General features: G+C 37.9%; 1 protein-coding gene and 1 pseudogene across 2 annotated transcripts in view; one reads left to right on the top strand and one right to left on the bottom strand.

The window, feature by feature from the left end:
* GPM6A (glycoprotein M6A) overlaps window positions 1-25,052 on the top strand; it is a 345,190-nt gene that overhangs the window by 19,722 nt on the left and 300,416 nt on the right. Inside the window, exon 1 of one of the 2 annotated variants that reach the window (XM_070068303.2) lies at window positions 17,479-17,518. The exons of the other annotated variant lie outside the window; for it this stretch is intronic. Coding sequence (XP_069924404.1) covers window positions 17,494-17,518 — 25 coding nt within the window. The 5' untranslated portion in view covers window positions 17,479-17,493. Of the gene's footprint in view, window positions 1-17,478; window positions 17,519-25,052 lie in introns of those variants that run through there. 2 annotated transcript variants of the gene reach the window in all.
* On the bottom strand, window positions 18,355-18,482 carry LOC138848849 (U4 spliceosomal RNA; annotated as a pseudogene).

The raw sequence follows: 25,052 nt of genomic DNA, 5'->3' as shown, positions 1-25,052 counted from the left end.
TTCTTTTCCCTTGGGTAAATTCCCAAAAGTGGGATAGCTGGGTCATATGGTAGGTCTATATTCAGACTTCTGAGGTATCTCTATACTGTCCTCTGTGTGGATTTACCAGTTTACATTCCCACAAACAGTGGATTAGGGTACCTTTTTCCCCACATCCTTGCCAGCATTTGTTCTTTGTTGATTTCTGTATGAAAGCCATTCTGACTAGGGTGAGGAGAAACCTCATTGTGGTTTTGATTTGCATTTCCCTGATGGCTAGTGATCCTGAACATTTTTTCATGTATCTGTTGGCCATTTGGATTTCCTCTTCTGAAAAATATCTGTTTAAGTCCTTGGCCCATCTTTTAAGTGGTTGTTTGTTTTGTTGTTGTTGAGTTTCTTGATCTTTTTATATATTCTGGTTATTATTCCTTTATAAATTGCATGGTTTGAAAATTATTTCTCCCATTCTGTCAGTTGACTCTTCACTTCACTGAGTGTTACTTTGGTAACACAGAAGCGTCTCAATTTGATGTAATCCCATTTGTCAATTTTCGCCTGTGACTCTGGGGTCTTTTCCAAGAATTCTTTGCCCAAGGCAATGTCTTGTAGGGCTTCCTCAATGTTCTCTAATAATAATTTGATGGTATTGGGTCTTAGATTTAGCTCCTTAGTCCCTTTTGAGTAGATTTTAGTGGAGGGTGTGGGGTTGGGGTCTTGCTTCATGCTTCTGCCTGTGGCAATCCAGTTTCCCCAGTACCATTTGTTGAAGAAACTATCCTTGCTCCAGGGATTGATTTTAGCTCCTTTGTCAAAGATAAGTTGGTTGTAGATTCTTGGATTGATTTATGGCATTTCTATTCTGTTCCTTTTGTTTATCCATCTGTTTTTGTACCAGTACCAGGCTGTTTTGTTATAACTGCCTTGTAGTATGTCTTGAAATTACTCCTTCTGTGAAGCGTCCAGCTTCGTTTTTGTTATCTAAGATTGCTTTAGCTATGCAGGGTCCCCTTTGTTTCCATATGGATTTCAGCTTCATTTTTTCTATATCAAAGAAGAATGTACTTGGTATTTTGATTGTTGTCTCATTGAATCTGTAAATTGATTTTGTTAGTGTAGACATTTTGATGATAGTGATTCTTCTAACCCATGAACATGGAAGTTTTTTATATTTTTTGTATTTTCTTCTATTTCTTTCTTTATTGCTTTGTAATTATCATCGTAGAGATCTTTGACTTTCTTAGTTATATTCCAAGACATTTGATTTTTTTGGTAGCTATTCTGAATGGGATTGATCTTAGAAGTTCTTTTCTCAGCTGTGGCATTGTCTGTGTATACAAAAGCTATTTATTTTTATGTTTTGATTTTATATCCTGCCTCTTTACCAAACTTTTCTCTGAGTTCAATATCCTCTTAGTGGAGTCTTTTGGATAGAATCATGTCATCTGTAAGTAGGGATAGTGTGACTACATCCTTCTCCATTTGAATCCTTTTGATTTATTTTTCTTGCCTAATGACTCTCACTAAAACTTCCAGGACTATATTGAATAGTAGTGGTGAGAGTGGGCATCCTTGTCTGGTTCTGGATCTCCGTGGTAATGCTTCCAACTTTTCTCCATTCAATAGGACACTGGCTGTGGGTTTTTCATAAATTGCCTTGATTGTGTTGAGGAGTGTTCCTTTTATATCCAATTTGCTTAGAATTTTCATCATGAAAGGGTGCTGTTGGTTCACCCTACAATGGCCGTCGCGGCCGGCGTGCTGCAGCCGGCACACCGCGCTGATCCGATGGCAGGAGCCAGGTGCTTCTCCTGGTCTCCCATGGGGTGCAGGGCCCAAGCACTTGGGCCATCCTCCACTGCACTCCCAGGCCACAGCAGAGAGCTGGCCTGGAAGAGGGGCAACCGGAACAGAATCCGGCACCCCGACAGGGACTAGAACCCAGTGCTGTTGCTCACTAGGCTGATGTCCTCTTTATTATCAACTATCAATATGGAAACATATCCAAGTATGTTTAACCTAAGAAGCTCAGTAAACAGTCATGGTTATATTTCTTAGACCTTATTGTGTCACAAAGTTGTTTTTTTTTTTTTTTTTTTTTTTTTTTTTTTTTTTAACAGGCAGAGTGGACAGTGAGAGAGAGAGACAGAGAGAAAGGTCTTCCTTTTCTGTTGGTTCACCACCAATGGCCGCTGTGGCTGGCGCACTGCGCTGATCCGAAAACAGGAGCCAGGTGCTTCTCCTGGTCTCCCATGCAGGTGCAGGGCCCAAGCACTTGGGCCATCCTCCACTGCACTCCAGGGCCACAGCAGAGAGCTGGCCTGAAAGAGGGGCAACCGGGACAGAATCCGGTGCCCCGACCGGGACTAGAACCCGGTGTGCCGGCGCCGCAAGGTGGAGGATTAGCCTAGTGAGCCGTGGCGCTGGCCGGTACTTGTTGTTACATTCGCATTTTCAACTCTAATTTTATTAAATTGGGTCTTCTTCCTTTTTTTGGTTAGTTGGGCCAGTGGTGTGTCAATTTGATTTATTTTTTCAAAATCCAGCTTTTTGTTTTGTTGATCTTCCATATTATTTTTTTTTGTTTTGATTTTGCTTATTTCTTTCCTAATTTTAATTATTTCTTTCTCATACTTGTTTTGGGTTTGGTTCCTGTTGTTTTTCTAGGTCATTGAGATGCACTTATTAGGTGCCTTTCGAGTTTCTAGATTAGGCACCAGTTGCTAAAATCTTTCCTCTTAACACTGCTTTTGTTGTATCCCTTAAGTTTTGATATATTGTATTGTTGTCTTTATTTGTTTCCAAGAAAAATTTTTTATTTCTCTTTGGATTTCTTTTTTTTTTTTTTTTTTTTGACAGGCAGAGTGGACAGTGAGAGAGAGAGACAGAGAGAAAGGTCTTCCTTTACCGTTGGTTCACCCCCCAAATGGCCGCTGCGGCCAGCGCGCTGCAGCCAGTGCACTGCGCTGATCCGAAGCCAGGAGCCAGGTGCTTCTCCTGATCTCCCATGCGGGTGCAGGGCCCCAGTATTTGGGCCATCCTCCACTGCACTCCTGGACAACAGCAGAGAGCTGGCCTGGAAGAGGGGCAACCGAGACAGAATCTGGCTCCCCGACCGGGATTAGAACCTGGTGTGCCTGCACCGCAGGTGGAGGATTAGCCTATTGAGCTGCGGAGCTGGCCTTCTCTGGATTTCTTCAATGACTCACTGTTCATTCAGGAGCATGTTGTTCAGTCTTCATGTGTTTGCATATGTTAGGAATTCCTGAATTGCTGATTACCACATTGTGGTCTGAGATGTTGCATAGCATGATTGCAATTTTTTTGTATTTTCTGAGAATTGCTTTATGGCCTAGCATGTGGTTAATCCTAGAGAAAGTTCCATGTACTTGTGAGAAGAATGTATATTCTGCTTATGCATGATGGAGAGTTCTGTAAATATCTGCTAGGTCCGTTTGGTCTTATAGTGTTGATTAACTGCTATCTCCTTGCTGATTTTCTGTCTGTTTGATATTTCCATTGCTGAAAGTGGGGTATTGAAGTCCCCGATTACTCTTATACTGGAGTATATGTCTCACTTTAGAAGCATTAGCATTTCTTGGCTGACGCTGCAGCTCACTAGGCTAATCCTCTGCCTGCAGCGCCAGCACACCGGGTTCTAGTCCCGGTTGGGGCGCCGGATTCTGTCCTGGTTGCTCCTCTTCCAGTCCAGCTCTCTGCTGTGGTCCAGGAGTGCAGTGGAGGATGGCCCAAGTGCTTGGGCCCTGCACCCGCATGAGAGACCAGGAGGAAGCACCTGGCTCCTGGCTTCAGATTGGCGCAGCGCCAGACATAGGGGCTATTTGGGGGGTAAACCAACGGAAGGAAGACCTTTCTCTCTGTCTCTCTCTCTCACTGTCTAACTCTGCCTGTCAAGAAAAAAAGCATTAGCATTTCTTGTAAATAGCTAGATGCCCTCTAATTACGTGCATTTATATTTATAACAGTCACATCTTCCTGTTGAATTGATATCTTAATCATTACATAGTGCCCACCTTTGTCTAATAGTTTTTGTGTTAAAGTCTGTTTTGTTTGATATTAGGATGGCTACACCAACTCTTTTTTTGGTTTCTGTTAGCACGGAGTACATTTTTTTACCCTTTCACTTTCAGTCTATAAGTATCTTTGTTGGTGACACGTGCAGGCTATAGAAAGGTTTTGCTTTTTAATCCATTCAGCCAGGAAGTGTCTTTTAACTGATGGGTTGAGGCCATTTACATTCAAGGTGACTATTGATGAGTAACTTTGCCCTGCCATTTTTCCATAAATATTCCTATTTTTACTTTGGATTTTCTTCGTAGTTTTACTGGGAAATTTTCTGCCTTTACCTTCTTTCATAGTGATGACTCTGTTGTCTGTGTTTCTGTGTTTAGCATATCTTTAAGTATCTTTTTTAAGATTGGATGAGTGGTGACAAATTCTTTCAAATTCTTTTTCTTATGGAAAGTATTTAGTTCATCTTCATTCATAAATGAGAGCTTTACAGGGTATAGTACTCTGGGCTGACAGTTTTTTTCTCTTAGGACTTTCAAATTATCTTGCCATTCTCTCCTAGCCTGTAGGGTTTCTGATGAGAAGTCGACTCTGAATCTGATTGGAGATCCTCTGAAAGTAATCTGGTGTTCCATCATACACATTTTAGAATCTTTTATTTGTGTTTTATTGTGGAGACTTTGACTGCAATGTGAAAAGTGGTCTTCTCACTTTCTCCCTTGATCTTGCAAGAGAAAAGGAAAAGATTAGTTAGTGCTGCGACACTGGAGGGGTGAGGTGAGAGAGGTCGGGAGACAGACCTTATATTCTTTAATGTATTAATTTCTTTTTTAAAAAGATTTATTTATTTATTTGAAAGAGTTACAAAGGGAAAGGGAGAGAGCGAAAGACAGAGAGAGAAAGAGGGAGCGAGCGAGTGAGAGAGAGAGAGAGAGAGAGATATCTTCGATCTGCTGGTTTACTCCCCAAATGGCTGCAATGGTGAGGACTAAGCAAGGCTGAAGCTAGTAACCAGGAATTTCATCTGGGTCTCACATGTGGGTGGCAGGGGGCCCAAACACTTGGGCCATCCTCTGCTGCTTTTTCCAGGCCATTAAAAGAGAGCTCGAGTGGAAGCAGAGCAGCTGGGGCTAGAACAGGTGCCTATATGGGATACTGGCATTTCAGGTAGAGGCTTAACCTGCTGTACCATAATGCTGACCCCTAGATTTACTTTCAAACTACAGTAATTATAACCATGGTATAAGCACTAAAATTGTGTAAACAGAACCTAGTAAAGTTACTAAAGTCAAATTAAGATTTCTAAGTGTCCTTGGTATGTGACTGGGTAGGAATTCATCAATGGGACTATTAAAAAAATCATGTCCAGATCACAGATTTGCATAGAGAGAATGAACAGATTATTTTTTTGGAATTACAGCTATCCCTAGGTCATTTCTTACAGTAACATAAATTGTAGGTGGATCTAATATGAGGAGCATGATAAGGCTCTAGTTGTGAAATAATTTTGAAATTATAAAGCAAAATGTAGAAGAGTATCTTCTTGACCTTGTGGTGGGGAGGATTTTTAAAATATAGAGGAAAAGTAGTACAATAAAAGAAAAAAATAACAAATTTGACAGTACCAAAATTTTAAGCCTCTTTATGCTGTAATAAAAACATTAAAAAAGTCATACCATAAAAGTGTAAGTGCTGAGAATATAGAAATCACTTTTTTTAGATTTATTTATTTATTTGTTTATTTGAAAAGCAGAATTACAGAGAGGCACAGAGGGAAGAGAGAGAGAGAGAGAGATTTTCCATCTACTCGTTCACTCCTCAGATGGCCGCAATGGCCAGAGCTGTGCTGATCTGAAGCCAGGGCCAGGATCTTCCTCTGGGTCTCCCATGCGTCTGCAGTGGCCCAAGGACTTGGACCATCTTCCACTACTTTCCCAGGCCACAACAGAGAGGTAGATCAGAAGTGGAGCAGCCAGGACTCGAACTGATGTCCATATGGAATGTAGACACTGCAGATGGTGGCCTTACCTGCTATGCCACAGTGCCACCCCAAATAATTCTTATAAGTCATTAAGAAATAGACAAACGTAGATAAAAGGCATAACAAGAAGTGAGGAAACTAAAGAGGAGAAATTTCAGGGAAAGAAAACATAAGTTTCCCATAAATATATCATGAAATACTCCTATCTCTGATAGTCAGAAAAGAAAATCAAATTAGAGATAAAGAGAAACAGATTACCTGAATGATCGTCTATGTATTAAATAAGATAATGAATTGTTGTAAAGCTCACAGCAAAGAAAACCAGAGGCAAAACTGGCTTCACTGGTTGATCTGAGTCATCATTTAAGGAAAGTATAAATTATTTCACAAAACCTTCCAGGGAAAAAATAGGAAGAATCATTGCCAGTTTTACCAGACAAAACCCTCAAGAAGAAAGTCATACCATGGACTAATACACATAAGCAGAGATGCGAACATTCTCAAGGAAATTTTAGCAAATTGAGTCCAATAGGTAATATATAAGCCACATGACCATTATTGTAGGAAAGCAAGGCTTGTTTAATATGTAAAGTTAATCAGTATAAATCACTAAAGGAACAGATTAAAGAAGAAAAATTTTATGACCATCTCAATGGATGTAGACAAATCATTTGAAAAAATTCAATACATATTCATGATAAAATTTTCTTAGACCAGGAATAGAAGTGAACTGCCTTAACCTGACAATTACAGGAATCCTACAGTGCACATCATACTTAATGATGAAAGGCTGAGTGTTTTTCTCCAAGGACTGGACATCACTAGAGATGTGCTTGAGATCCTAGAGAGTATTTGTGTGTGTGTGTGTGTGTGTGTCTGTGTCTGTATGTGTATATAAATTTACTTGTTTATATAGTTATATTTCCATATATATGTATAAAATTGTTTCAATCTACTTATAATGAAAATCAGAAATTGATATTTAAAAAAGCATGCCATTTATGCTCTCTTATCTCCTATGTCTTTCTTTTTCCCTCCTTTTTCTTAGCCTTTTTCTCAACCTTCTCACTCCTTTAACTCATTTTCTTTCTTTTAAAAAATATTTATTTGTTTATTTGAAAAACAGAGTTACAGAGAAAGAGAGAGGGAGACATGGAAAGGACTACCAGCCCCTGGTTCACTCACCCAGTTGCTGCAATGGCTAGGACTGGCTCAGGCTGAGGCAAGGAGTCTGGAACTCCATCCAGGTCTCCTGTTTGGGTGGCAGGGGCCCAAGCACTTGGGCCTTTTTTCACTGCCTTCCCAAGAGCATTATCAGAGAGCTGGGCTGGAAGCAGAGGAGATGGGACTCCAGCTGGTATTTTGTGATAGATGATGGTATCTCAGGCAGTGGCTTAACCTGTTGTGCTAACAACTAAGGTTCTATCTCATTTTCTTTCTTGAACTCTGCAAATTCTCTCAGTTCGTATCTGGTGTTTTTGTTTTTAAATATCCTAACTCTCATTTTTGCTCACTTTGTTAAACTTTATTTTACCGTGTACTTTCACTTTCTCTCCTCTTGTCTTTTGTTCTTCTCCTGCCTCAACTTTGATTTTCTCTTCTCTGTCTCTCCTTGGTTTTTCTGGTATCCATTGACTTCCTTCCTGCCCACCCCTGGATATTCTTCTGTGCCCTGGGGATTTCTTCAGGCTGGTTCCATTTGGATTGCTGCTGCAGCACAGCCAAAGGTTTCCAAAGAATGAGCTTATTCCATAGAACATTTCAGAGATCTCATTCTCTTACTCTGGGACACCAGGTAGACTTCACAGTGCCCATTACAATTCCTCATTGATACTTTAATTGTTCTCTGATAACAAAGATGGTGATAGTACTTTTACTGTTTACACGTGTCTCTCTAAATAAAAATCCCTTCATGGTATATGAAAAGCTCGGAAGCTGTACAAAAAATATAGTGTAACTGTGTCATCACGATGAAATCTAAGACATTGTTTTAAACGTTTGCTAAGTCAATCCACCATCCCATATATTCTGTCTGAAATGTCACCAAACAATCACAGCTGGATGAAGGTTTGAAAGTCCTTTAAAATATGACTACAGCTTCTCTGCTCTCCTAGCTTTCCCTTTTTGCTTATTCTCTTAATCATCTTTCTTCCTACATCACAAATATCTTGTACTGTATTTATCATTAACCTTGAATATGAGGGATGTAACTTGTAATGAAAGACATTTAACAAAAAATTGTTATGTTTTATGATTCTCATAAAATATTTTAAAAATAATAGTACAACTGAAAACATCAAAAAACATAAAATAGATAAAACCTAATTGAATGTTTTCAGGCTCTTTCTGTTGAAAAGAACAAAACACCTCAAAAAGTAAACAAAGACCTAAATGGAGAAGTGTATCATGCTCATTGATTATAAGACTCAATATTATATTAATTGTTTCTTATCTCTATATGTCTGTCTATTCATGGATTTAATGCAAATCTACAGGTTTGTTTTAAAATTTGTGTGGAAAAGCAAAGGAAGTGAGTAGCTAAATTAATTTTGAAAAAAAGAACAAATTTGGATAAATCACGCTAATTGATTTCAAACCATAAAGTCATTGTAATCAAACAGTGTGATATAGAGATGGGTGGGTATTTGCACATTTGGCCTAGCAGTTAAGACACTGCTTGGAAAACCCACATCTCACATCAGAGTGTGTGGGTTCAACTCTCAACTCCATTTCCAATGCAGCTTTCTGCTAATGCGCATCCTGTGAGGCAGCAGGTCACGGCTCAAGTATGTGGGTTCCTGCTACCCACATGGGAATTCCCAACTCCTGGCTTTGATTTGGCTCAGCACTGTCTGTTGTGGACATTTAGTAAGTAAGCTGGTGGATGAGAGTTCTCTCTGCCTCTGCAATAAATAAAATAAAAACTTTGAAGACAGACATACTCACATACATTGATAGAATAGATATAAACCCATATGAAAATGTAAACTTGTTGATAAATAATCAATGGATGAAAGGAAAGCTTTAAAACAAGTCATGCTAGAAGAACTGGACATCCATGTGCAAAAAAATGAACATTGACCTAACTTTTATGATGTGGAAAAATGAACTTTAAATATATATCCAGCCTAAAAGAAAAAATAAATTGTAAAACTTGAAGAAAAGTATAGCAAATATGTTTTTTTAAATCTTGAGTGAAGTAAATATTTCCTAGGAAATGTACCAAAATTCTATTGTAAAATAAAAATTTGAATATAATAAAAACTGAAAATTTTGTTATATGAAATACATGCTACATCATGTAAATGTAATAGACATAAATGAAAAGACAAGCCATGAAATGGGACAAAATATTTTTAATGTATATGTGATGAAACATATACACATGATAAGATAAATAAGAGGCTAGTCACTGAAAAGTGTTACACAGACACTTCATCAAGGAAGGTACACAGGTAGCATACAAATAAAAAGATACCGAATGTTATTAATAGAGAAGTGAAAATGAAATTGATAAGAAGATACCCCTATACATCTATTAGAATAATGTAAAAACAAATAAAACAATAAAAGAAAGAAAACAAAGCAAAACAAAAAAAACAAGCAAACCAACCAAAAAGTCTGATAAATCCGTGTGTTGACCACAAGCAAGAGTAAATCTAGTAGATTGCTGGTAGGAGTACAGAACGGTACAAAGTTAAACATACACTTAAATGACCAAGCAGCCCTGCCATTATGTATTTACCTAAGATAAATAAAATCATGTTTACTCAAAACTCTGCAGATTGAATGTTTATGAAAATTTCGTAAATAGACGAATAGTGCAGAAGTACAATGGAATTCTGCTTGGCAGGAAAAAAGAATAAAATACTGACAACACACTGTGGAGGAATATCAAATGCATGCTGAGTGAGAAAAGTCAGAGTCTAAAGGCTATCCATTTATATGAAATCCCAGAGAAGACTAGCTTATAAAGATTAAAACACCCTTCAGTGACTAACAGAAGCTGGAAGTGGGATGAATAATTGAATACAAAGGGATAAGATTTTTTTTGGAAAATGTTCAGCATTTTGGTTGAGGTGATAGTTATGTGACTGCATAAATTTTCCAAATGTGGCTATAATCCAAAAGGGATGCATTTCACTATTCAATAAATTATACCCCAATAAAAAACAAATAGAACCTGAGTGAGATATGATTAAATATCAACCTGGGTTGACTTTGAGTGGTAGGTCATTTTTCTTGGTTATATTGATTTTATGCCTTATTTTCAAAAATACCAATGACAAGATAAAGTTATTGTGTCCAGTTTTTAATAGATTAAAAATAAAGGCCTCTAAAAAAGAGTTTTTCCATTCCTGCTCCAAGCCCTTTGTGTAGACCTGTCTTCTTAATCTTTTTTCCTCCATTGTCTTCCGGTTTATATAATGGAGAAAATATGTGTTAGACATAATAAAAGTGAGAATGTCTGTATTCTACTTCTAATTAAAATCCTTCAATTTATTTGTTCATTAACTAGTAAATTATACATCCCTTTTTAGTTTGTATTAAAAATTGAGTACATTTTAAATGACCCAGTATGCTAACCAACAAAAATAAAATGCTGTGCCTGAGGAGCTGGCAGGAGACTTTAGATCACTCTCCCTTGAGAGGTGATGTGGACATAAATCTTCTCAGAGGTCACATCACAATCTTTATTGCCAAAATAAATATATCAGATGTCTTTTTTCAAATCTGAAAAAAAACCATATTTTCAAAAATCTGTCTTCAATTTTCCCTGTAGAATTTGGCAATGTAATAATTATTATTTATTGCTAAAGGAATTTAAAGATCACTTTGAGAAATTGAATTTATTTCAGAAGAACGTTACTGGAATATTTCTGGTTACAGAGATTGATCTAACATGTAATGAAGATAATAAAGAGACCTTTCGCAGAAGGCAAGCCAAATAGACACGGTTTTCATATGTGGTTCCTGCCTGCCACCCAGTCACACTTGCTAAGGCCAGTAGTTTGAGGAAAGAAAGGCCTTTTTTTTTTTTTTTTTTTTTTCCTCAGGAGTAAGGAAGCAGGACAAATATGTCTCAAATCTCACTCACTGATTGAGGGGTGAAGGATACCTTTAAAAACAAGGTAGGGCTGGCGCCGCGGCTCACTAGGCTAATCCTCCACCTTGCGGCGCCAGCACACCGGGTTCTAGTCCCAGTTGGGGAACCAGATTCTGTCCCGGTTGCCCCTCTTCCAGGCCAGCTCTCTGCTGTGGCCAGGGAGTGCAGTGGAGGATGGCCCAAGTGCTTGGGCCCTGCACCCCATGGGAGACCAGGAGAAGCACCTGGCTCCTGCCATTGGATCAGCGCGGTGTGCCGGCTGCAGCGCGCTGGCCGGGGCGGCCATTGGAGGGTGAACCAACAGCAAAAGGAAGACCTTTCTCTCTGTCTCTCTCTCTCACTGTCCACTCTGCCTGTCAAAAAAACAAACAAAAACAAACAAACAAACAAAAAAACCAAGGTAGGAGACCCCTGCTCCCACATGGGAGACTGGGAAGAAGCGCCTGGCTCCTGGCTTCAGATTGGTACAGTTCTGGCCGTGTGGCCATTTGGAGAGTAAACCAATGGAAGGGAGACTTTTCTCTTCCCCTCTCTCTCTCTCTCTCACTGTCTCTAATTCTACCTCTCAAATAAAATAAAATAAGGTAGGAACAAGCTTGTAGGCAGAAATGCCCATCAAGGGAAATCTTGCTTGGAGAAGCTTGCAATTAGGCCCACATAGTAGGATGGATTGTTTCTTTTGGAGCTTTGGGTCATTCAGATCCTTGTTACTCAGTGCTTGTCCTGTATGCATGTATAGTCATGTACTTAAAAAAATGTGAACTTAGAAAAATCTGATCACATTTGTTGTTAAAGAGTAGAACAGGGAAATGTTCAGGGAAAGAATGAGTAAGAGGTTTTTTAAACATTTTTTACATTTGGGATGCCAAAGAGAAGCCAGACAAACTGTAATCTGATATCAGTTCTGGTGTCTGAATTCTATTGCCATTGTATTTACATTAATTACTTTAAACGATTTGAATAACATTGTCATGAGGATTTGACTTTTTTTTAACTTTAAAATCAAGATATTAAATGTTTGTTGTATGGATTAAAGATCTGTGCATTATCTCATGTCACACCTAGGCCTTAGTAAATATTCAAAATTAAGTGTTACATTTTATTACTGGGTGAAATGAACTGATTTTAGTTGGGCAAAATGGTAAGTCAGTTACTAATCAACATACTCAAGTACATAGGAGCACCAGTAAAACTTGCAGAGCAAGAAGTAGATGGCTCTATTAACATTATTACTAAGGTTACTAGTTGTTACACTTATTTACTTTTGAATAGCATAGCGCAAATGAAATAATTTTTATGTAGTTGAGAATAGGACTTGCCCTCATTGTTGACAATATAACTTATGTTTCGGAGCATAAACTAGGTAAAATTCGTTTTCTTTTCCTTATCTCTGCATATGAACTTCTACTGTGGCTTCAGATCTGTGAGGCTGACTGAAAACTCAGAAGCTCCACAAATACAGGTTTAATAAGATTGATATTTGCTTTTGATCGCGATTTAGAATCAGACTGCTGTACTTAAGAACAGAATAACTGACTGTGTTGATGGTGTAAGTTTTGCTTATCCCACAACATCTGGAAAACTTGTGTTTAAATAACCTTTTAGCCAGTGTTTTGATTAAATATTCAACAGTGTAGATTGATGCCTGCTTAGAAAACAAACCATTAGTTCCTAGAATTGAAATGGAATAGAGATAGATTATAGTATATTGGAATTTATATACCATGCAGCCATGGTTAGTTTTTACATTATTGTGGCAGTTGTTTCTCAGTAAAAAAAATTTTTTCAAATGCTTGATTCTGATCAAATATTTATTTTAATCAACAGGAGGCCAATCTTTACCTGGAACTGAAAGACAAATTTATTAGGAATAATTACATAACTTTATTGGAATTTTTTCTGCAAGAGTTCCACATTTCAATATGTGTAATTTTTTATTTAAAAGGACTATTTTAGACTTTATATAGGCCACAGTGCAATAGATAAGACACTGGGTTAAGAGATTGCCTTTATTATTTAGACACTCCTTCTAACTGTAATTGAATATAAATATAGCTCTGCACTTCATAGTGGTTCTCAATTCTTACTGTGCATCATAATCATTTGGAGTGCTTTTTAAAATGAAAGATAGTTGACCTGCCCTTAGAGATATAGTTTTAATTGGTACAGATGAAAGCCCAGATATTGGTGTTTTTTGAGAACACCTGAATTAGATATTAAGTTTTTTTATTGATGTATTTTTATTTATTCAGGATAAACTCTTTAAAAAATAGTAGTATCTAGGACAACGCACAGTGAAGATTTATTTCTCTGATAAATCATAATCCAATCTGGGTGTAGGGAGGATGCATGGAGGAAACTTTTTTCTTTAATAATGCTATTATTCCCTAAACCCTCAGAATTTTCTACATAATAAATGATAGGTGAGAGAATATGAAAGATAATGGAAGAATATTTTGTTCAGCTCAAAACTGACACATGCACTAACACTGAACAATGCAATGATTAAATTCAGCCATTAAACTTCATCTAAGTTCAGGGAAGTCTGAAATCTAGTCTAAATATGTGCTTAGAGGAAAGGATAGAGTTTCCAAAATACATGTGAACCTCTGTCATAATCTCTTTTATTTAACATGGATTTTAATTAAGCACAAAGATATTAATGTAGACAATAGTAAATGGCAATACACTATAATTTGCTTTATTTCTTAAAATATTGCTTAGCATATTGAGAAAACATTTAAATATTTAATTTCATATAGTCATAGAATCTGGGTTAAAACTTTTTGAGATGACAGCAAGGATGGGAGGGGCATGGAGTCAATGTTTACAAGGTTATGTGGTATGCATGTGATGGGAGGGAATTAAACTGACATATTCAGAAATATAGGAATTTTGAAATATTAGGAATTTTGAAAAGAGGTTCAGTTGAGTCACACTTAGCATTTTGATTAAAAAAAAAATCACCTCTTCAGAAGAAACAGAAATCCCTACTACTACTTACATATTAATGTCAGTGCAGTCAATATAGTTTTATATACTTTACCTTATAATCTGCAGTTGGTAGTCTCACTCTAAATCTACTCATATGGGAAAGAGAAATTGAGATTTATAACAGTGTTGTTGTATTATTGCTTCTGGCTATTGGGCAGAATATAGTATGTTGCCACTAAGTAGGGGTATCTAGGCTCTTCTAGTAGGTGTGATGATTTTATATATATTAAAACTTTTAAGATATTACTAAAGGACAATAAGAGTTTTATATTCTTTGTTCTAAACACACCACAATGAAATAAGTTGCTCATTTTAGTAATATTCAACAGTATGGCTGAGAGTACTAAGTAAAATACTGCAAAATCTTAGTTTTACATGGATATTTTAATGTTTATGGGGGCATTAATGATTGCCAGTTCATAATGGGGATTTCCATTATTAGAACATCAAAAATCTAATTACTTTATAGCCATGCATATTTTAAAGTGTAACTTTGATGATTTCTTCAGATGTTATTTCTTTTTGAGGTTAATTACTCAAACTGTCTTAAAATTTATTTATTTCATTTGCCTACTATCCATTTATTCAGAGAACAAAATATTATTTATCTAAGTGCTTCAATGAGTGTCAGCTTAATAAAGTTGCATAATATTTAGGTAATTTTAAAGAACCAGATAGTTTCAAGTGCACTTCTACTTCCTATGCCCAACCATAATAGGGAATGCAAGATTTCTACTTATTTTTCTGCGTTTATTTCATTCTATCCTCTTTTTTTTTAAATCAAGGCACTTTACTTGAATTTTCTGAGTAGCAGCTTCCCTTTGTGGTAGTTGTATCAAACTTACAGGGTTGTAATAATGGTCAGAAGCAGTGAGTGGGCTTCTTGTGGCTACTTTAGACCCTGACACTTGCAGGATTTAATTCAGGAAGCTTACTATTTGGTTACCATTCATCTACCTGCCCATTTATACAGAGTCAAGTCTCTATAGTTGTTTTCCATCTTTGTTGAAAACCTTCACTTAATTCAAAGCAGAGTGTCTGTTGTTAGTTCTGAATCACAGTGTTGCACAGGTGTTTTCTTTAACAGTTTCCTGTGTTGAGCAGAAAAAAAGTTTTGTCAGTAAAGAACTGGTTTGAGAGGCGAAATTGTTAAATCACCAATGATTTAAAAATTGCTAAGTAATAAAAGTTAGTAAAAAAATCAGTTTGAAATATTGCATTAGACTTCTTAAAATTGGAAAATCAAAATTTGGATTAGAAGGAAGTCCAGGGCCGGTGCCATGGCTCATTTGGTTAATCCTCCGCCTGTGGCGCCGGCATCTCATATGGGTGCCGGGTTCTAGTTCCAGTTGCTCCTCTTCTAGTCCAGCTCTCTGCTGTGGCCTGGGAGGTTAGTGGAGGATGGCCCAAGTGCTTGGGACCCTGCACCCGCATGGGAGACCAGGAAAAAGCACCTGGCTGCTGGCTTCGGATTGGCGCAGTGCCGGCCATAACGGCCATTTCGGGGGTAAATCAATGAAAGGAAGACCTGTCTCTCTGTCTCTCTCTCTCTCACTGTCTTACTGTCTTAACTCTATCTGTCAAATTAAAAAAAAAAAAAAAAAAAAAGAAGCCCAAATCACTGAGTTTCCAAACACAATGTATTTTTTTTTTAAAAAGATTTCATTTATTTATTTGAAGGTAGAGTTACAGAGAGAGAGAGGGAGAGACAGAGAGAAAGGTCTTCCATCCATTGGTTCACTCCTCAAATGGCTGCAACATCCGTAGCTGGGCCTATCCAAAGCCAGGAGCCAGGAGCCAGGAGTCAGGAGCTTCTTCTGGGTCTCCTGTGCAGGTGCAGGAGCCCAAGCACTTGGGCCATATTCCATTGCTTTCCCAGGCCATAAGCAGAATGCTGGATCTGAAGAGGAGCAGGAGACTAGAACCTGGTGCCCATATGGAATGCTAGCGCTGCAGGCGTAGGCTTTGCTTGTTATGCCATAGCGCCTACAACTGTTTTTAAGAGATATTGGCCTGTGTTTTTCCTTTCTTTAGTTATCTTTGTATAGTTCTGGTATTAAGGAAATGCTGGCCTCATAGAATGAGTTAGAAAATATTCCCTCTACTCTTATTTTCTGGAATAAGTTGTAAAGAATTGGTACAATTTCTTTCTGAAATGTTTAAAATACCTGTTCATTCATCTGGACCCAGTGCTTTCTCTTTTGAAAGGTATTATTATTTATTTGATTGTTTTTATAAATATAGGATATGTTAGTTCAGCTGAGCCAATCTGAAGCCAGGAGCCAGAAGCTTCTTTGTGGTCTCCCACGTGGGTGCAGGGGCCCAAGCACTTGGGCCATCTTCTGTTGCTTTCCCAGACCTTAGCAGAGAGCTAGATCTGAAGAGGAGCAGCTGGGACATGGACTGGAGCTCATATAGGATACCCGTGCTGCAGGTGGAGGATTAGCCTACTATGCCACAGTGCTGGCCCCACACATTGTATTTTTAATTCCAAACATATAGAAGAATTTGAAGCAACTATTCCTATGGTGTTTAAAAGGGTAGATTAGAGTAATTTAAAATTGCTTCAACACATCTTACATGGACCTCAATTTAGTATTATTTCAGTATGGTGTGTCTTCCTGGTAGATAACTGATAAAATGCTTTTCAAGTTGAAGCTTCTGTGATTACAATTACACAACTTTATTTTTTATTGATAAATCTTTTCTGTTGAAAACGGGAAATTTAAGTCTAAGATCAAATAAGTGATTAAACACTATCAATGCTATAAGCATAAGTAATGTTTTAAATATGGTATAAGTTTTTAGATGTTTCTAAAAATGTACGAAGTGGTGAGAACTGAAACTAAAGGCATTAATGCGAAGCTGAGAAAATTTGAATTTTATTGTTGCTATCTGCCCACTTATTTTATCACTGGTGTGCCAGGTATTCCTCTGTGTACTGAAAAATATTACAGTCATTGTGGACTTGATTAGTGATATCAGATATTCTGAGGCTAATGGGTTAGAAAGAGAAATCGACAGTTATAAGTCAGATGTTGTTGCTTGATGGGATCAACACATAATCTTTTACTTTACCAAGTTTAGGTAGATAACAAATAATCTGGCCGATGGAGCTAAAATGTAAATGTTAGCTCTTTTACTCGCAAAGAGTTTTAGTGAACAGGTTTTTAACTGAGCTATCCAAGGGGATAGCTAGTGAACTAATGCTTTAGTTCAGAGTTGGACAGACTTGCTTATACAGAGGCAGAGTGTACCAGTGCCAGCTCCTTTAATAAGCATGGCACGAAGAATCAGAGAATGCAAGTGGCGTATTGCAGAGAGAGGAGAGGCATCTGTGGGGGCTGGAAGTGAAGAGGTGACCAATGGTGACTTTATACTGGCCAGCATATAAGGAAGAATGTCAGGAGAGATGTCTGGAGAACGTAAGTGGGGCCTTTATGTACACGACCTTGTGATCATGTTGAGAAATTTTGATTTTATTCTACTTGCAGCATGGAGCTATTGATTTTAAACATATGGTTGAAATGGTCGTATTGATTTTTTTAAGGTCACTTAGGAAACTGTGTAAGCTGGATCTGAGACAGGCAAAAGGGAAAAAAGGATGTAACTAATAGGCTGTTTTAATAATACAAATTGCTATTCAAACAGAAAGGATGAGTTAAAGATTGTGAAGAAGTAAAAGCTGGTAAAAATTATGTAAAACAACATAAATAATGATTTATTAATACTGGGTAAATAAGCAGAGGTGATACAGATGTGAACAGTAATGATAAGATTTTGGATGAATAGGTTGAAAGATATGTGGTGTTTATCTTTCTAGCCTCTTCTGAGCCATTTCACTGCTCATTAGTACCTCTTCCCGGAGAGTGGACAGAAGAACTGAATAGTTCTTTCTCATTTTCTTTCAGAAAAAATTGCAGTTAATACTCAAAGTACAGTTTGGAATTAACTGAACGTTTCATTTACTCATCCTATTCCAAGATATTATTAGCATATATGATTGAGTCAGTGATTTTAATTATTTAGTTGACCCCTTTAATTGCTTTATTTTGTTTGTAAGCTTCCTACAAATTTTAATTTGATCACATCAAAGGAATCACAGCTTCAGTAACTTGAGCCCTACAGAAAACAACAGCTAAACCACTTTCTAAAGCTTTGTGAATTTCATCTTGGGATGAGAAGAAAAACTAAATAATTTCATGGACCGTGCTGTTTAGTTTAAGAAAAATTAACTTTTTTTCATTGTGTAAAGGGGATCTCTTTTTATTTGAAGACATAAAGTGGATATTTTACGCCTTAAGACTCCATACTCATGGTATTATTAATTAGCAATAATCACACCTCAGATAAACCTCATTTGCTACAGTATTGCCACTGCACAAAGCTTAATATTCATAGTATTATCTAATCCTTGATTTGACTTCAGAATGTATTATATCTATAGATTGAACTACATTTAATTTTGTCACATCTATCTCTTTAACCATCTGGTTTGAGTTTTACATTTCTGAGATGGGTATTCACCGTTCTGCATACTTTTTTTCATTGATACAATGTTGTGATACTATTATTCATAGACAAAGATGATTGGCATGTGATCATTCATTCATCCATCAAGATTTAATGATCATTCATGTTGTTCCTAGTGCATTTCACTGCCTTCTGGGTCCAAAGTTCATACTAGATGAAAATTATAGATAGAATTGCTTATAATGAATATTAAAGAGATTTCTATTATTTCAGCATCAAAAAAGGAGCAACTAATTTCCCCCTCATAATCAAGAAATGAAATGGTAGATGATTATGTCAAGCCATAAATAGGAAGAATATGCCAATTAGAGATTATAAATTAGTATATACAAAACACTCATAAACAAACATAATAGAAATATCTTATATTTTTATTTTTCTGTATTAATAGGGAACATTTTTCTTTAAATTTTAAACGATAGACTATATATATAGATCCTAGTACTGTCAGTTATCTTTGTACATACCAGTCTAACACCTCTTTTTTTTTTTTTTTAAGATTTATGTATTTAAGGAAAAGTAAAGTAAGAGAGAGAGAGATAAAGAGAGAGAGAGAATCTTCCATTCACTGGTTCACTCCCTGAGATGGCTGCAACTGCTGGGGCTGGGCCAGGCTGAGCCAGGCTGAAGCCAGGAGGCAGAAACTTTTTTCAGGTCTCACAAGTGGGTGGCAGGGGCCCGAGGACGTGGGCCATCTTCGCTGCTTTCTCAGTTGCAGTAGCAGGGAGTTGGATCAGAAGCAGAACGGCCCTTGAACTGGCTTCCATATAGGATGTCCGCACTGCCGACAGTGGCTTAACCTGCTGAGCCACAGTGCTGTCCCCTCCCCATTCTGTTTTTAATTATGCCAAATTCCTGCAACAATCAGTGCTGGGCCAGGCTAAAACAGGAAGCCAAGAACTCCTATCTGAGTCTTTCGCACAGGTGGCAGAGACCAAGTACTTGAGACATCATCTTGTACCTCCCCGTATGCACATCAGCAGATACTGGATAGGAAGCAAAGGGGATACTCACATCCAGGTACTCTGGTATGGGATACAGGCGTCCCAAGTGGCATCTATTAAGATACTTAATTACTTTTTATTTTTATTTATTTGAAAGGCAGAGAGACAGAGATGGTGAGAGATCTTCCATCTCTAGTTCAATCCCCAAATTCCCACAACAGCTGGGGGTAGGCCAGGCCAAAGCCAGGATCTTGAAATTTATCTGTCTCCCATATGGGTGTCAGGAAACCAAGTATTTCAGCCATCATTGCTATCTGCAATGATGTGTAATAATAGGAAGCTGAATTAGAAGTAGAGGCGGGACTGAAACCCAAGTACTCCTTTGTGGGATATGGGCAAACTAAATTATGTATTTTTCCCCTAGAAAACTTTTATTTAAGGAATGCAAAATTCATGTATTTCTTAAATATAACTCTAGGAATAAAGTGATTCTTTCTACTTTACCTGCCCTCCCACCCACACTCTCACCCTCTTCCTTCTCCCTATCCTATTCCCATTTTTTATTTTTTGCTAAGATCTACTGTCAATTAACTACTAAGTAAAGAGTTCAACAAATTCTATGAAAAAAAGTTCCTTAACAGACGAGACAAATTCAAAGTTGTTGCATCTCAAAATGTTATATTCACTTCTATAGATTATATTTTAGGTGCTCTATTAGTTATCACAGATCAGATAAAACACATGGTATTTGTCCTTTTGGGACTGGCTTATTTCACTAAGTAAGGTGTTCTCCAGTTTCATTCTTTTTTTGGCTAACAACAGGATTTCATTTTTAACTGCTGTGTAGTATTCCACAGTGTACATATCCTATAATTTATCCACTCTTTACATAATGGGCATTTTGGTTGATTCCATATCTCAGCTATTGTGAATAGAGTTACAATAAATGTGGGTGTACAAATAACTCTTTCATATGCTGATTTCATTTCCCTTAGGTAAATTCCCAGGAATGGGATGGCTAGATCATATGGTAGGTAGGTCTATATGCAGATTTCTGAGGTATCACCATACTGTCTTCCACAGTGGCTTTACCAGTTTGCATTCCCACCAACAGTGGATTTGGATGCTTTTCCCCAGACACCCTCAGGAGCATTTGTTGCTAGTTAATTTCTATTTGAAAGCCATTCTGACTGGGGTGAGGTGAAACCTCATTGTGGTTTTGATTTGCATTTCCCTGATTGCTAGCGATCTTGAACATTTTTTCATGTGTCTGTAGGCCATTTGGATTTCCATTTTTGATAAATGCCTGTTTAAGTCCTTTGTTCATTTCCTAACTGGGTTGTATGTTTTATTGTTGAGTTTCTTGAGCTCTTTGTATATTTGGTTATTAATCCTTTATGTGTTGCATAGTTTGCAAATAATTTCTCCCATTCTGGCAGTTTCCTCTTCATTTTGCTGAGTGTTTATTTTGCAGTAAGGAAGCTTCGCAGATTGATGTAATCCCATTTGTCAATTTTGGGTTTGATTGCCTATGCCTCTGGGTTTTTTTCCAAGAATTCATTGCCTATGCAGGGTTTCCAAAATGTTGTCTAATAATTTGATGTTATTGGGTCATATATTTAGGACTTCAATCCATTTTGAGTGGATTCTTGTGTAAAGTGTAAGGTAGGGGTCTTGCTTCATAATTCTGCATGTGGAAATCCAGTTTCCCCAGCACCATTGTTGAGGAGACTATCCTTGCTCCAGGGATTGGATTTAGCTCCTTTGTCAAATATAAGTTGGTTGTAGATGCTTGGATTGATTTCCGGCATTTCTATTCTGTTCCATTTGTCTATGCATCTCGTTTTGTACCAGTATAAGGCTGTTTTGATTATAACAGTCCTGTAGTTTGTTTTGAAATCTCTCCTGTTTTGGGGCTGACGCTGGGGTACAGCAGGTTAAAGCTCTGGCCTGAAGCGCCAGCATCCTATATGGGCACCATTTCAAGTCCCAGCTGTTGCTCTTCCAATCCAGCTCCCTGCTATGGCCTGGGAAAGCAGTAGAAGATGGCCCAAGTCCTTGGGCCTCTACACCCACATGAGAGACCGAGAGGAAGCTCCTGGTTCCTGGCTTCGAATCATTATAGTTCCAGCCATTGCAGCCGTCTGGGGAGTGAACCAGTGGAAGGAAGATCTCTCTCCCTGCCTCTACCTCTCTCTGTAACTCTGTTTTTCAAATAAATAAAATAAATATTTTTTTAAAAAAAGAATCAGGTTATGCTGTAATCTTTATTTAACAGAATTAAAGCATTTGAAAAAAGAAATCTTGGCCAGCACCATGGCTCACGTGGCTAATCCTCCGCCTGCGGTGTTGGCACCTCGGGTTCTAGTTCCGGATGGGGCACCGGATTCTGTCCCAGTTTCTCCTCTTCCAGTCCAGCTTTCTGCTGTGGCCAGCGAAGGCAGTGGAGGCTGGTGCAGGTGCTTGGGCCCTGCACCCGCATGGGAGACCAGGAGGAAGCACCTGGCTCCTGGCTTTGGATGGGCACAGCATGCCGGCCGTGGCGGCCATTTGGGGGGTGAACCAATGGAAGGAAGACCTTTCTCTCTGTCTCTCTCTCTCTCACTGTCTAACTCTGCCTGTCAAAAAAAAAAAAAAAAAAAAAAAAAAAAAAAGAAATCTTTCCTATTTTGATGCCTTAGGCTTTGTTTTTGTTGTATATGATTACTTTAGCTATTTGGAGTCTGCTGTGTTTCGAAATGAATTTTGTTATCATTTTTTGTAGATCTGAGAAGAATGTCCTTGGTATTTTGATTAGTATCACAATGAATCTACAAATTTTTTTGGTAGTATGGATATTTTGTTGATATTGGTTCTTCCAATCCATGAACATCAAAAATTTTTACATTTTTTATCTTCTTTTATTTATTTCTTTAATGTTTTGTAATTTTTATCATAAAGACCTTTGAAATTCTTGGTTAAATTTATTCTTTATTTTATTTTATTTTTATTTATTTATTTATTTTTTGACAGGCAGAGTGGACAGTGAGAGAGAGAGACAGAGAGAAAGGTCTTCCTTTTGCCGTTGGTTCACCCTCCAATGGCCGCCGCGGCCGGCGTGCTGCAGCTGGCGTACCGCGCTGATCCGATGGCAGGAGCCAGGAGCCAGGTGCTTTTCCTGGTCTCCCATGGGGTGCAGGGCCCAAGCACCTGGGCCATCCTCCACTGTACTCCCTGGCCACAGCAGAGAGCTGGCCTGGAAGAGGGGCAACCGGGAGAGAATCCGGCGCCCCAACCGGGACTAGAACCCAGTGTGCCGGCGCCGCAAGGCGGAGGATTAGCCTAGTGAGCCGCGGCGCAGGCTGGTTAAATTTATTCTTAAGTATTTGATTTTTTTGGTAGCTATTGTGAATGGGATGGATCTTAGAAGTTCTTTCTCTGCCATGGCGTTTTCTGTGTATGCAAAGGCTGCTGATTTTTGTGTTTTGGTTTTATATCCTGCCACTTTACAAAACCCTTCTATGAGTTCTAATATTCTCTTAATGGAGACTTTTGGATCCCCCATATATAGAATCATGTCATATGCAAATAGGGATAGTTTGACTTCCTACTTTCCAATTTGTATCATTTGATTTTTTTTTCTTGCCTAATGGCTGTGGCTGAAACTTCCAGGACCATATTGAATAGCCATGGTGAGATTGGCAATCTCTCTCTTGTTTCGGATCTCAGTGGAAATGCTTCCAAATTTTCCCCATTCAATAGTGTGCTGTCTGTGGGTTTGTCATAAATTACCTTGATTATGCTTAGGAATGTTCCTTCTAAACCCAATTAGCTTAGAGTTTTCATCATGAAAGGGCGTTATATATATTTTTTTATTTGACAGGTGAAGTTAGACAGTGAGAGTGAGAGACAGAGAGAAAGGTTTTCCTTCTATTGGTTCAACCCCCAAATGGCCACTATGGCCGGCGCTGCGCCGACCCAAAGCCAGGAGCCAGGTGCTTCCTCCTAGTCACCCATGGGAATGCAGGGGCCCAAGCATTTGGGCCATCCTCCACTGCCTTCCTGGGCCACAGTAGAGAGCTGGGCTGGAAGAGGAGCAACTGGGACTAAAACCCAGCACCCATATGGGATGCTGGCACCGCAGGTGAAGGATTAACCAAGTGAGCCACAGCGCCGGCCCTGAAAAGGTGTTATATTTTATCAAATGCTCTCTCTGCATCTTTTGAGATAATCATATGGTTTTTGTTCTTCAGTTTTTTAATGTGAAGTATCACCTTGATTGATTTGTGAGTGTTGAACCATCTCTGCATACCAAGGATAAATCCCACTGGTCCTGGTGAATGATCTTTCTGAGGTGTTGTTGGATTCGATTGGCCAGAATTTTGTTAAGGATTTTTGCATCTGTGTTCATCAGGGAAATTGGTTTGTAGTTCTTTTCCTTTGTTGCATATTTTCCTGGTTTAGAAAGAATTTGGAGGCATTTCCTACCTTTCAATTATTTGAATAACTTGAGAAGAATTGGATTTAGTTCTTTAAATGTCTGGTAGAATCCAGTGGTGAAACCATCTGGTCCTGTGCTTTTCTTTGCTGGGAGGATCTTAATTACTGATTCAATTTTCATCTTGGTTATTGGTTTGTTTTGGTTTTCTGTGTCTTCATGACTCAGTTTAGGTAGGTCGTATGTGTCCAGAAATTTATCCATTTCTTCTGTGTTTCCCGTTTTGTTGGCATGCAGCTCTTTGTAGCAATTTCTGATGATTCTTTTTATTTTTGTGTTATCTGTTGTTACATTTCCTTTCATCTCTAATTTTATTGCTTTGGGTCTCCTTCCTCTTTTTTTTTTGTTAGTTGAGCAATGGTGTCAATTTTGTTTATTTTTTTTTTTTCAAAAAATCAGGTCTTTCGCTGATCTTTTTATTTTTTTATTTTTTGGTTTCAATTTTGTTTATTTCTTCTAGTTTTAATTATTTGTTTTCTCCTACTAGTTTTGGGTTTGGTTTACTTTTTTTTCCCTTGAGATGTATTGATAGCTCATTTATTTGGTGCCTTTCCAATGTCTTGATGTAGGTACCAATAGCTATAAACTTCCCTCTTAACACAGCTTTTGCTCTATCCCATAAGTTTTGAAATGTTGTATTGTCATCTTCATTTGTTTCCAGAAATTTTTTATTCCCTTTTGGTTTATTCAGTTACTCACTGCTTTTTCAAGTGCATGTTATTCAATCTTCATGTGTTTGCATATATTCTAGCAATTCCTGATTTGTTGACTTCCAACTTCATTCCATTGTGGTCCGAGATGCGTGGTATGGTTTTTATTTTTTTGATTTTTTTGAATTTGCAGACATTTGCTTTATGGCCTAACATGTGGTTTATCCTAGAGAAAGTCCATGCACTGGTGAGAAGGATGTGTATTCTGTATATATTTTCATCTGTAAGATGAAAAGTTTTGTAAATACCTGTTAGGTCGATTTGATCTATAGAGTCAATTTACTCTGTTGTTTCT

This window comes from Oryctolagus cuniculus, chromosome 2 (genome assembly GCF_051225735.1).
Source record: "Oryctolagus cuniculus isolate XC-2025 breed Fujian yellow rabbit chromosome 2, ASM5122573v1, whole genome shotgun sequence".
Taxonomy (NCBI): Eukaryota; Metazoa; Chordata; class Mammalia; order Lagomorpha; family Leporidae; genus Oryctolagus; species Oryctolagus cuniculus.
The sequence above is the reverse complement of the archived record's forward strand: the minus strand, read 5'-3'. Positions and strand labels throughout refer to the sequence as shown.